The following is a 14,537-nucleotide window of genomic DNA, read 5'->3' on the forward strand; positions in this document are numbered from 1 at the left end:
TGAAAATCATTGATCGCAATAATTTATATTGAAGGGAATGTAAAATATGCTTTTTACTCTGATTGGCAGAGAATTATCTTCAGTCCAACTCCCATCAGCGAATTTGTCTTTGAACCACGCTTCGTTCGCAAATACACATTATAGATAAACGTTCACCTTACTATAGCGAAATAGAAGGTTATTATTTTCGTCAGTCCTTATTTCGCTCGAACCAAAACGTGTACATAATATTTCGAATTTATTTAATTGTATTTAGTCCTACATGAAAATAAATGAACAACGCTCAATTGTCATTTGTAACTTTTATCAATAAGAGTTAAATTGTTTATTATTAATAGATTACAATTTATTTATTAAATATTGATGAGCTAATAATTCATTAGCGGTATCGTTAACTCTTATTTTATATATTCTCGCTATTGAAAATCAATGTTTTAATAAAATTGTAAAATTAATGTCAGTACAGGCCAACTAAAGAGCATAAAATTATTCGCGGATGTTAATAAATGTTAAAAATTTTTATTTTAAAACCATCATAACAATAATTCATTAAATTACAAATGTTTTAACTGTACGCAGTCTTCTTCAGTGAACTAATATAATATTAATCAATTATAAAATTAAAAAATTTTATGCTCTTTAGTTGGCCTGTACTGACATTAATTTTACAATTTTATTTCAATATATAAGAGCGTTATAATTTTTACAAATTTATTATTTCAATGTTTTAATCATTTTCGTAGCTTGAATTGTGCCGAATCTTGATATATAGTATTAGTTAACCGATGCCTGATTAATTATTATAAGAAATAGTTAATCACCGCAGCAGAAATCTAATAAAAATTTTATCTAAAATAAAAAACAATATTTACATTCCCTTTGATATGCCAATTATTGATCAATGCTGGATATACTTTCACAATAGTTTCTCATTTGTTTATATTCTGCATACATATATATAATTTGAAAGGAATTTTTCATCCTTTATAAAACATAAACACAAAAAAGAAAGACATAATATAAGTGAGTATAAATATTTTAAAATTTACGAGAAGACCACCTATTTTGAGAACAAAAATTATTGTAAGAAATTTTTTTATAGAAATGACAGAAAATAAACTTTTACTTCTTTAGCATATACTATTTTCATATAGTTTTAGTTAAATTGTATCATTATTCATCACATTTCGCAATATATTATTATGCTTAATCTTTTGTTTCATGTAAATAAAATAGCAATAAAACTTTTTTTAATATAATAATATTATATATTATATTACAGTATATAATTTTATTATTACATAATAATTATTACTCAATATAATTATATTATTACCAACATCATCTGAAAAATTTATTGCTAATCTGTTTACATGCACAATGGTGGTATCTTGTAACAAATATTGTAATATTTACCAAGAGAAAGAGAGAGAGAAAAAGAGAAAGGGAGAAAAGAAGAGAGTGAGAACAAGAAAGAAAGAGAGAAAGAAAAGAAGTATAATAATAAATTATGAAATGTGTGATAAAAATGAGAGCAAATTTCGATGATTTTGGAAATGAATATATATATATATATATATATATATATATATATATATATATACACACATGTATATGAAGGAACATATAGGAAATAAAGCGTAGTTGTAAATGCATAATTATATACATATATATATATATATATATATATATATATATATATATATATATATATATATAAAACTGCATATATATTTATGATACTAAAAATATATAAAAAGTATAAAAAAAGTCGAACAACTTTGCGCTTTAACGCTAAATGGCCTTTGTCCTATGATTGTAAAGTTTATATCTTTAAGAACTATTATTTATGTTATTATATAATTGTAATAATTATAATACACACTTTTTATATATATTTAATACTTTGTACAATATTTTAAGCTTTGAGAACTTGATATAACGTCATGATCTTAATTTCCGATCACTTATTGCCAATTTGAAAATGCGACGCTTACAACTTTCTCGAGATCATCGTCAGAAACGGTAACGGAATTTAAAGTTGCGATCTGTTGAGAACCGACGCGATGAAAGTAATAAGAAGGAAAAGAGAAAGATCCTTGCATCATTTCTTTTCGGTACGAATATCGCAACGACTCCGATCAAGATACCGTCGTGAAAGTTCCGCAGATATATCGATTCGTTTTTTGTATCACGTATTGAAAAAAAGAAGCACAATAATTTCGATACATCGTAAGACCCGTTTTGTCTCGATTACTTTCCATCAAATTACTTTTAGATAAAAAAACTGATTTGAGAGTCGAATAAATATTATATAAGTTAATAGAAAAAATTGAAAAAATGTCAATGCTGTCGTACGTATATACGGTACCCACGAATATATCGAATTTGTTTTAAAAAAGAAAAGTATTTGCTTTCTCGATGGAGAACAAAGTTTGAGAAAAAATTCTGTTATTCACATCATTTTTTTATTGAAAATATTGTACTATTTTTGAGAATTATAAAAAAAATATCGGAATCATTGGCAAACAATTGCATGTCAAAATCTGTGTGTATAAAATTAAACGAACAGGAAATAAAATACAAACGGTACTCATCGATCGGCAAAAAACATTACCTTTTGTTCTGTCATCAGGACGATCTCGAGAACGCGTAGCGATCGGGAAGTCCGAGTCGAGCTTGACACATGTTTTTACAACTTTGTCTAGTATTTAGTGGGGAAGTCTTTGAACTCTCCAGCCTGTTGAGAGTCAAAGGGCGAAGTGGTGGTGGTCTTCCGCTTTTTGGTAATCCGCGGCGTTTTGACCTTATTGTGCGTTAGCGCATGCTTCTTCATATGATCGTTACGAATAAATCCCTTACTGCACGTACTGCATTTGAATGGCCTTTCAGTTTTGTGAGTGTACACATGTCGCTTGAGATCGGTTTTATGGGCGAATCTTTTAGGGCATATATCGCAACCATATTTCTTCTCTTTTTCGTGTACCCCCACGTGTTTATCGTGTGATTCCTTATCTGCATACCTCTTGCCGCATTTGGCGCATTTGAACGGCTTCTCGCCTGAGTGGGAGCTCTTGTTATGCTGCGTGAGATAGCAACTTTTCCCGAAATACTTGTCGCAGTGAACGCACTTGTGGACGCCGTCCAGCGAAATATATTTTGCTTCAGGTGTGGTAACTTCCTTGCTCGGAAGCTTCCTCTTGCGTCCTCTTTTAGGTTGCACGTTAATATTCGGGTCTATATTCTCTTTCTGCTCCAGCTGTAATAAGTGATTATTATTTTGTTCGAAAGGGTGCTCAAATGGATAGGAGAACGCAGATTGTTCGATGTTTGTCACCACATTGGGCGATAAATGCAACTTGTTCGATGAATCATAGCTAATAGTTGATGTATCATAGCTAATAGTTGAAGAAGATTCAATAGATTCTTGAGGAGTAAAGGCCTCCAAGGCTAGCCCCCCCACGTTGGTAATGACTTGTAAATTATCGTTTATTAACCCTACCACTGGAGTGTAATTTGTCTTGTGATCGAAGATAGTAAAACTGGGCAACACATTCAACTGTTGTTGCTCGTTTTGCGCGTTACCAACCATAGAAGTTGGTAGTTGCAGAGTAGGGCGTTGGGTAGGCTCCAGTAGAACCGGGTGGGTAATAATTGTAACGTGGGGGGGCAAAGCGTTTGGGTACGGCTGATGCGGCATCGTAGTATCCCTCATCGCCGTGGGTGAAGTCATTGCCGGATGGACCGAGCCTTGCAGCGAGTTCATGTGATGCTGGTGGGATGAATCCATTGGCGAAGGACAATTCATGTGCAATGCCGCCTGTGGAGGTATGGGTGAACTCGTGGTATGATGCACCGACTGGCCCGGCGAATCCGTTCGCAGGTGAAGTTGCCGCTGTTGCTGGAGGCCCAGTTGGTGAGGCGCAGAACCCATTGGTTGCTGATGATGTCCCGCCAGCGATGATGGAACCGGAGAAGTGACTGGCATTACTCCCGGGTGCATCAGATGGACCACCGGTTGTTGCACTAGAACCGGTGCCGAAGAGTTGTTGCTGCTGCAGTGCGTGGTGGGCGTGTGAAGCAGGCCCCTCGTCGCCTCGGCCGAGGGACCTGCCATCAAGTTTGGGGGACTCCTGGAAGATGGTAAGTCCGGCGTAGATCGTGCGGGCGCGCCGCCGCCCCTGCTCGAATTATTACTATTCTCTCTAGTGGGATGATGATGATTGCTAATCGGTAAAGTCGCTGGATCAGGCTCCTTGCCATTTTTAACAGCGTTTTTATGCAGCGTTGTGTTATAGTGTCTCTTGAGATGGCCCGAGCTTGTAAACCACTTGTTGCATGCGGTGCAGTTGTAGGTCTTTGGTCGGCGCGCCTCGTTGCTTTTCCAGGATTGGTTCGCCAACGGTGGCGCTTGCGACGATTGTTGAGCTAAGCCAGCTCGCATCTGATGACCTGTCATTGGTTGCGTGCTCGTTATTATCGGTGAATTTTGATGTCCGTGTTCCACGGGCATATGTTGACTGCGCATGAACTGACCCTGATCAGGTATCGATGGAGGAACATTGTCTACGGGACCCATAGACCCAAGCCCGGGGTGATAATCATGGGATTGGGTGGGCAGCCAATGGTTGCCCAGCATAGAACTCACCGAATGCGATCCTATTCTATGCTGCTGATGCTGTTGATGCGGTATCAATCGCTGTTGAATCTGCATCTGAAGTCCCTGCTGCTGATGTTGTTGCTGCTGCTGCTGCTGCTGCTGCATCCTTAGGTACTCTTCCTCGAATCGATGCGTTTGCACTTTATGAGAATCCAAGTCGAGGATCTCAGCCTGCTCTTCAGGCTCCTGTTTCATGTCCATTTTGTTTGTTTGTCCACCATTGTAATCGTAACCAGGTTGTTGTTGCGGTTGATTGGGAAGAGGTGGCGATGGATGCAATTGCTGAGGACTGTGGCCCAGGTGTGACCCATACTGTGGCGCAGGTGGATAGGCAGAAGGTGATTCTAAATGATTCGTTCTCATGTGCTCACCTAATTGATTCGTGTCCTCAAAAACGGCGCCGCATTTGTCGCATTGAAGCGGCGGACTATGCGGGCTAGTAGAATTGGACGTCGTGCGATCTGCAGAGTAAATCTGCGGATGCTGATATAAATGATAACGCGGGTAAGTGTCGTTACTGTCGCGATTGTTCTGAGCATCTTCCTGTGACGGCGAAAAGTGATGAGGTATCATATAAGACTGCTCGTTTATATAATAGCTGCTTTCGTTAAACATTGGTGGAAAATGATCGTATGGCGGTATAAGCTGTATAGCAGACTGCTGCTGCTGAGGTTGTTGCTGCTGCTGCTGCTGCTGCTGTGGTTGCTGCTGCTGCAAAGATATTGAATCTTGAGAAGGTGACATTGTTGACGGTTCACTCGAATCTGCCAATATAGTTACACTATCTCGATTTACATTAACGTGACTATTATGATTGCCAGTCTTGCTATGATTATTATTGCTCTCTTCCTGTTGCGCCTTATTAGCCCACTGATTTAACAAGTTATTCTTATCATGATATTGCAGGTGCACCTTCAGACTCGCCTCGCTATCAAAGTTGACATTACACTCCTTGCAGTGATGCCTCGCATTCGAATTGTCACCTACGTATTGTTGATGTTGTTGCTGCGTCTCGACAACACTCGTCATTTCACTCATATTGTCCTCTTTCTTCTCAGCCGTCACGCGTTTCAGTCGTCGTCTACACGCGCCCGCGCGACGTACGTTATCGAACAGTAATTTGTACACAACACGAACAGAATAAATCTAGCCGGCACACACACATGAGCGCCTATTACACGCGCCTGAGCGCGCGCGCAACTATAACGAGGCGATCCTTCTCCCTTTCTTTCTAGTCTGTTGTTTCACTAAGTCGCCTTTTGTGATAGTATCCTGCGACGCAGCAGAACCTCATATGACGTAGCACGCGAAATAACACAGGAACGCGATCGGACGCGATCGTACGTGGAACAAGCGCAAAACTGTCGGTTGGACATCGCAACGAAGCTTGTGCGAAGATACACTAGTTCGGTGGGAGGAACAATGTAATCTAATCGTATCGATAGAAGGGAAGGAAGAGAGAGAGAGGTTCGAAATTAAAAAGAGAGAGAAAACAGGAGAAAATAAAAAGAAATCGGGGTTACAACGTGTTCTACATTTATCATATGATCGCGCCGATTCCGTACGTGAATTTCCAGTTCAATGTCGCCCGATAAATCACAGTCACCGCATGCAGCATTGTCGGTCTCGGTTCGACGCCGTGTCGACAACGACGACAGCGGAACAATACAATCACTTGCCGGCTCCTCGATGAAAACTGAGGATACGATTCGCGATAATGAACGTCGGACGATACCGATTAAGGGGTTAACAAAACGAAACAAAAACAGATGCGCGTATCGCGCATGATTCACATGTGGTCGGCGCCCGATAATGTTGGCGATTACCGTCTCTCTAGCGAAGCCTCTCTCTGGCTGACCGACACATCAGAATTTTTCAGAACTGATATCCCAAAACTCGATAATCATCACTTTGAAACTTTCGCGAATGTCGCGTGCGCAAAAAAAAAGATTCTGTTCATTCCAACATTGTAGAGTGTCTATCCTTCGCGCTTTTTCTGTACGCGAGATCAATCGTGAGTGTCTCGAGAGTCGATCACCTAACGTCACGTATCTCTGCTACCGCGAGAGCAACGGAACTGAACACAATGAGACGCAACCACCTCAGCCTCGCGTCACCCTTCCGTCGAACTTCCCCTCTACCTTTTTCTCTCCCTCTCACTCTCACTTTGAAGATTACACTCGCTCACTATACAATTGTATACAACCGTATCGTACGAACGCCGACAGTACTCTGGCTGAAATTCGTAGTCTGTCCTCGGACTCGCGGCAAGGCACCATCTCTCCTCCCTCCCTCGCCATGTCCCGCCCTTCCTCACCACTTCCTTCGCCAATCCTCGCCGTCCCCTCTCTTCTCGTCACTTGCCGACTCTTTGGAATCCCTCTCTCTTTCTATTTGTCTTTCTCCCTCAGATTTCAGCGCGCTTCCCCTCGTTCTCTATAACCGTCTCTGTTTATCTCGCGTACACCGTTCCCTCGCGTTCCCTTAGCTGGAAGAACTCTTACCCTCTCTCTCTTTCTTCCTCGCGCTTCAATTTCTTCCTTCCTTCTCGTTCAAACGCTTGACCGAGAGAGAAACATGGAAATGCCTTGCCCCTCTCACTGCTTCTCTCTCGCTCTTTCTTGTCTGCTTGCTTACTCCCGTTTCTCCTGCGTAGCAACCCCACTTCGACTATAGTCGATCTCCTCTGATTCCCTGCCCCTGAACTGAAGAGGGATAGGCACGCACGACAGAACGGTGGAGAGCGACGGCCAACCAAATTTGAGGACTTCCTTGCCCTTCCTGGCTTTCGTCCTCCCTCCTCCCCCCGCTCGATCTAACGAGTGTTTTGGTCGTCTTCCTTCGGGTTTGGTCGTCTCTCTTTCATTCGTTTCCAATACAGCTTCGAATTCTCCAAGACGCTGGTTGTTTTATCTTTCCGTCTTAGTTCTCTTTTTTTCGATCTTCGATGCGTTTCTTTTTTTTCAATTACGACACCCGCTATCACGTCTCTCCCGATTCTCTATGTCTAAAGAGAGAGAGACACGATGAAGATGTGTGCATGATATGAGAATCCTTGTTTGTTGCACGCCCGCTATCTGCCGATATCGTTTTTACACAGCGAGAGTTTTTGAGAGGTAAGTCTATCGAATTTGAAAAAAATATTTCGTATTGTATATCTGTCATCCCGGCAAAATAATTTTTTTTTTTTTTTTTTTATTATGCACGAAACAAATTTCTCCCTCGTGAAAATAATTATTGAAAAATAATTCTGTATTTATCTTTGCAAAGAAAAAATAATTCTCTGACAAACTGTTCCTTTAAATATAATATTTTCATTTTCAAATTATATCAAAGATGAAAATATGAATCAGTATCGATACATGAAAAATCTCATCGAAGAAATAAATGTAATTCTTGCGGCATTTAACCCGGTGTTAGGGATCGTCGCGCGAATCGTTCCATTTTCGCCAAAAAAAAAATCCCCTCGGTTGAATCCTCGAACTGCTCGAAGATCACCTAATTCCGCCGAGTAATAAACGTAACTCTCAGCAATTCGCCTAACTTTTTATTAGACCGAGTCATGAGGCTCTCTTTCGTTAGGTGTCCGCGTAAAAAGTGAACGAGGGTATTATCCGACGGTATCTAAACTCTTTTTTTCACCCTTTCCTCCCTCTCGTTCGCAGAACGACCCGATGGAATAAAAAGAAAAAAATGTGGGTAACCTTGCATTTTTTTTTTACGATTACCTTTTTTTCGCCACACGCGAACCCGGCTTCTCGGCCCGCGTGCACTTTGCATACGGAATGCGACACGTCCCTATATCCCTGCCCTCTTGTGTCCGACACCAGTCGCATCCACCACCATTGCCGCTAACCCTTTATGAACCTCCAACTATGAATATGTTTATTGTGCATTGCGCGACGGCCACCTGATGCAGGGGAGAGAACTTTGCCGCGTGTGTGGGCGGATGCACGTGTTCGTAACCAGTAAATAAATGATCGGTATTAAAATCAGATAGCGTGAGGAATTAATCCTCGAGTTAGGATCGAGAATATACCGCGATAAGCAATTCACTGAGGTTTCAGGTCTTGCATTTTGCTGATTTGCATACAAAACTAGTAAAAAGAATATTATAATTATATATAATATATATTATATTATCTAAAGTGAATAATATATACATTTCAATGTGTTTGTTAATTTTAGCAAAGCGATTTAATACAGGGTGTCCGGTAACTAACGGACCAACGATTAAAAATGAATTCTTTGGTCAATTTGGGAACGATTTTTTCTCAGCGAAAATGTCGAAAAAGATCATCATTTTTTACAACTTTCCAATATTTGTTATTATGTATCTTTATAACTAAACCTCAAATTAAAATTTTATTGATAATAATCCTTAAGGTTCGCCAGTAATAATTAATAAAAATCTTTCCTCATAATAGTAAAAGTCGACCAAAACTGGCAACTTTTGCTTTGAGGAAAGATAAAATTTTATTATAGTAAACTCTACCTGAAATCAACTGAAGAATGTAATTATGTTAGACTTTTAACTCCAAAACGTTTAGTTTTCAAAAAACCCATTTTTTTCAATCGCTTATAACTCGAAAATTATTGACTTCTCAACATTTTTGCTAAGAAAAAATCGTCCCCAAATTGGCCAGAGAATCCGCCCTTAATCATTGGTCCGTTAGTTACCGGACACCCTGTATATATCATAGTTAAAAGTTTTGCACAAAAATTCATTCAAAGCTTCGTGGACTAATTGCAATTCCCAATTTATTAATAATTCCTTGAAACTTAAAGTATACTCGGTTAAATGTCAAAAGAACAATAAGTCCGAAACGAGCGGAAAAACTCGAGAGCGAGAAACGAAACGCAATAATTCCGCAGCATTCTATGGTTAAGTCTACCTCTTCCTTCAATAGTTCGGTTAATTACGAGATTTTCAATTCCCTAATCGAATCACTAGCTTCCGCGTTTCCTTCTTTCTTTCTTTACTTCACAATTTTCATTTACCGGCACGTCTCGAAATACGGCGAAAAGGCCGTCGGTTAGCGCGGCCAGGGTAGATTGAATCAGCCTAAGCAATAGCCACCCTTCTATTCCTCTCTCTCTCTCCCCGGATCCGACGGCTTCCTTCTTCGTCTTCGCTCGGCATTTTCGAAGTGGACGCCGAGCTGACCGAGCCACTATCGGCTAGATATTCGCTGGCGTGGCGTTTGCGCCCCATTTTATTAAGGAAATCCCACCCTAATCCAACCTCTCCCGCGATCCCTCGTGTCACCAAGTCCTACGGTGCGAAGAAAATGCGGGAGAGGAACTACTAGTCTTCTTCTCGTAACACGTGCGACGACGTGTGCTTTTTCGTTCTTTTCCCTCGTTCTCTCTCTCTTTCTCGTAACAGACGGAATTGTTTTTCCCGAGCATTTTTCTTTGCGGATACAAGAAACGAGAGGGACGGACAAATCCATGAATGCGTGACGCATATCGATGAGAAAACGAGACGTGTAACGAGAATTTGACTGATTAGAAAAGTAAAGTATTAGATGGGATTCATCGATCGTGTAAATTGAGATAAATTATATCTGATTTATCAATTTACAGAACTGTTTCAATCGAGATAGACAGGGTGTTCCAGAACTGGCGGCAAAGTGTTTAATGGCAAATTTCTGGAATTATTTGGAGACGATTTTTCTCTAGTGAAAATGTTGAGAGTAATATATTGATTATAATTTAAATATGTAAAGTTCTATCTCATTCATAGGTTTATCATATTTATCTATATTATTTATTTTTTAATCGATATATTATTGAAAAGTTTATCAAATTGAATAAATTTTTGAATAATATATTCATTAGAATTTAAATATGTAAATTTCTATCTCATTCATAGGTTTATCATATTTATCTATATGTATAATAAAACTGTCATTATTTTTAGCGTGTTTTCAATTTTTGTATCTTTATAACTAAATCTTATATTAAAATTTTATTAAAGCAAACTCTATCTATAAAATTAATTGAAGGATATATTTTCAATTGCTTATAATTCAAAAATTATTTGGTGTCTCGACATTTTCGCTGAGGAAAAATCGTCTCCGAATGATACCAGGAATCTGTCATTAAAAACTTTTCCGTCAGTTCTGGGAAACCCTGTATAATATCGAAAATCGCTGAATTGTCAGAAAGGTCTGATATTAAACTGAAAGAAAAACCTGGTAGATGATTTATGAAATAATTATTCTTAAACTACTAATCAGAAATTTTGATATTTAAGCGTAACATTCTTCCATTTGTTGTAGATGAAAAAATCTATAATTGCACATACGAGAGAATTATTGCTTAATTGATATTAGCGAGATTGCAATTAACGTCGTCGACCTAACGTAGCATAAATTTTATTACGATCAAACGTGTCATTAGCGAGAATAATGACGCAAAAAGACGTAGGAGTGAAACGTTTAGCGGGAAAAAATTTCTTTTACATGACGTGCTTCGCAAACCGCAGTTCGCGAAAGAACGCGAAAGATCCACCGAAAAGAGTAACGCTAAGAGTCATAAAAATATTCCGCGAGTTCGGCAAAGTGACAGGGAGAGAGAGAAACGATTCTATATTCCGGGAGCGTCATTAAAGGAAATTATAACAAAGTGGTTCCTCTCTCGGCGACGTCGGGACTGTCATTTGGCAGCGCGGACGAGAGTTCACAGAAACGAGGTGGCGGTCGGCTGACTGGGTTGAAGAAGAACGAATATATAGGAAAAGAGAAGGGCTGAGTCAGAGAGTTCGCGCGGAAAACGAATTGAAATTTTAATCGCCCACCCTCTGCCACCCCATCGCGTTAAATGCGTCCGATGCCAACTCTAACCCAGCCAGCCTCCCCTGCGATGCGACCCTTCGCTAACCTCTCTGTCCTTCTTTTTCTTTCTTTCTCTTCTTTTTTTTTTCTCCCCTTTTTTGCTTCTCCTCTCAGAGAGCAAACTAAATGCTTTTACGCGCGTCGCTATTATGTTCCGCCGATGTCCCACCCTCGTTTTCAAGCTCGTGTTTATTCTTCACCCGATGCCGGACATTTTTCTCGTCAGCGTTCCCCGAACAGACTGTATAACACGTTAATCAGGTGCAACTCCTCCGTGCGTTCAATTTGAAATTTAATATCTAATCAAAGTTTCTTTGTATATTAAACGTCGCTTGGAATTTGTCAGAATGTTTGAGATAATTTACTAAAAATATAAAAAATTATCTTACATATCTAAGTGATTCGAATGCAGACATATATAAATAGAAAAAAGTATTTAATAAATAAATGCATAATGTAAAATAATAATTTATTCATATACGTTAAATAGAATTTGATATAAATGTTTAATTAATTTTATATGACTCAAAAAGAGGAGCACTTCGAATATTTATTTTTCTTTACAGATATTTAATAATTAACAGACATGGTGATATTTAAATACTGTTTTCATAAATTAATGTACTTATACATTATTTATTTATTTCTCATTATTTTTATCTTGCGAGTTTTAAACAAATATTTTTTTTATTATTTTTACTGAAAAGTTTTTTAAATATTATATTTTATTTAAATCAGACAATATTTAAATTATTTATTATTTCAAAGTCTTTTTATAATCATTGCTTGTCATTGATTATTAATGGCGTTGAAAAATATGAGAAACAATTATATAACTTAAAATTATCACACATATAAACATGAAATAAAATCATTAATAAAAAAAAACGATTCAACATGTATATTTTTCACTTGAGAACATATCGGATATGATCAGAACATACTCTATGTAAATAAATTGAAGCTACCTAGATTCAAAGAAATTATCATAGAATATAATAGTATTGTCAGAAGTGTCCGTTCTTCATTTCCTCAAAAGACACGCAGAGTGTGCGAATAGAGTCATTCATGCCGATCCCGCGCATCTAATAATATAATGTATCATCTATCTCCGCGCGGTATCAAATTGTTGTCCTCGAGACACGAAGGGCTCGTTTTCCCTTCGCGCGAGAACTTATTGAGAAATCGTGGAAGTCGATCGGCTCGAGACGGCCTTCTTCCTCCGATCCGAAACGCCATTGTCGGCCACGTGCAACCCGTCCAATCGCGACTGGCCGTGGTCCGCCCTGGGGAGAAAAAAAGGGAGCATTGTGTGAAATTAGAGCCCTTCTTCTTATGGTAATTGGACCACCGTATGATTGCCGGTTTACACCGTATATATGGGCTACCCTCGCGCCCGGCCAACGACTTCGAGACTTCGAGGCCCGGTGTGTTGGCCGGGCACGTGTCGCATCGTGCCGCATCGTGCCGCCTCTCCTTTTTCCACAAATCTCGTTCTGGCCGAAAGGATTCCTCGCCCTTTTCCGGATCGCGGAACTCTCGAAACGCGGAAACTGGAATAAATTAGGCTTGATGAGGGCAAAATTGTAATCAAGCTGAATTTTTGGGGAGACCTTTATTTCGATGTTCTAATGAAATCCTGAACAGTATCCTTAATTTTAGCCATTATCTCGAAAACTATCAATTTTTCGAGAAAAATAGTTCTTATCAAAATTGTAGCTCATAAAATTCTCTACAAAAAAGGTCATAATACTTTTTTTCGTACAACTAATCGTTTTTGAGTCAAACTTGCGGTAAAGTTGCAATATTTCTAATATAATTTTTCTGCACACTTTCTCTCAGACTTAATTCGCTCTATATCTTCGAAACGATTAATTCCATGAACAAAAGAATAATAACCTTTTTTGTAGGAAATTTTATGAGCTACAATTTTGATAATAACTACTTTTTTGAAAAATTGATAGTTTTCGAGATAATAGCCAGAAACTAAAATTTACCCTCTTTTACCCCGCATATGAAAAACGCTAAAATTAAGGATACTTTTCAGGAATTTCATTAAAACATCGAAATAAAGGTCTACAAAAATTCAGCTTGATTATAATTTTTTTGAAGTCAAAATCTAATTTTACTGGACTAGAAATCGATCGATGCTAATTGAATACTTCGCGGATGTATGTAAAATGTTCCATTCCGTGACTGCTATTAGGTGCGTCTGACGATATCTCAATTTGCCAGAGAATCCATTCCGCGGGATTCCTTATATTATGGGATACATAATTCAGGGAATCGCTCGGCAAATTTAATTAAACTCAACTGTTAATCAGATTTGAGATAAGCTCGCGTATGGAGATTGTTAATAAAGTATATAATATTTTACTCCGTATATATAGCTGTTGAAATTGTTGCTTAACGTATGTTTTAATTAGAAAAGTCATGAATTTCACGTCGGTATTTTATAATCGAATCATCGAATAACGGCGACAAAAATAAAATGGTAAAATTAAGTTTTAAAGTATGTGTTATTGTTTTAAATTATACGTGTTTGAACAGATTGATTAAAAGTTAAAATAAATTGTCGTTTCTGTCAAACGAGGATAAATATTTGCAATATCATATTAATAGTGAAATATATGAACTTATATCTATCTAAACTGTATTTGTACTGTTATCCTTTTTTCTCATTCTAGATTCTGTTGAATACAGCATCGTGGCCCAGTGTACCTTCCAAGACATCTTCGGAGCCGGACAAAGTACCGCAGGATCATTATCCAAGCTTGGACGAGATACAGCATTCGGAGAGAAAAGTGAGACAACAACAAAACTCGACCCAGTCGAATCAAGTTTCTTTCGCCGACTCTGACAAAAGTGAAGAATTCGTCGGATAGAAAGAAAGCCGAAGCTCAGGAAGAAGCAATTAATAAGAATATTCAAGTACTCGGCTTCCAATAACTACAGCACGAATACAAGCGAGACTATCGCAACAAATACTGTTACGCCAAGATTGAATAATAGTACAACGATGAATTATAATCGAC

General features: G+C 38.4%; 1 protein-coding gene across 1 annotated transcript; it reads right to left on the minus strand.

Moving 5' to 3' along the window:
• Positions 1–1,728: 1,728 nt before the first annotated feature.
• LOC114939063 (uncharacterized) lies at positions 1,729–6,878 on the minus strand. The gene has a single exon (XM_029313293.1). The coding sequence runs from the start codon at positions 5,696–5,698 to the stop codon at positions 2,705–2,707; it is 2,994 nt and encodes a 997-aa protein (XP_029169126.1). The 5' UTR covers positions 5,699–6,878; the 3' UTR covers positions 1,729–2,704.
• Positions 6,879–14,537: the final 7,659 nt, after the last annotated feature.

This window comes from Nylanderia fulva, unplaced genomic scaffold (assembly GCF_048542155.1).
Source record: "Nylanderia fulva isolate GAGA-0341 unplaced genomic scaffold, ASM4854215v1 Scaffold31, whole genome shotgun sequence".
Lineage (NCBI taxonomy): Eukaryota > Metazoa > Arthropoda > Insecta > Hymenoptera > Formicidae > Nylanderia > Nylanderia fulva.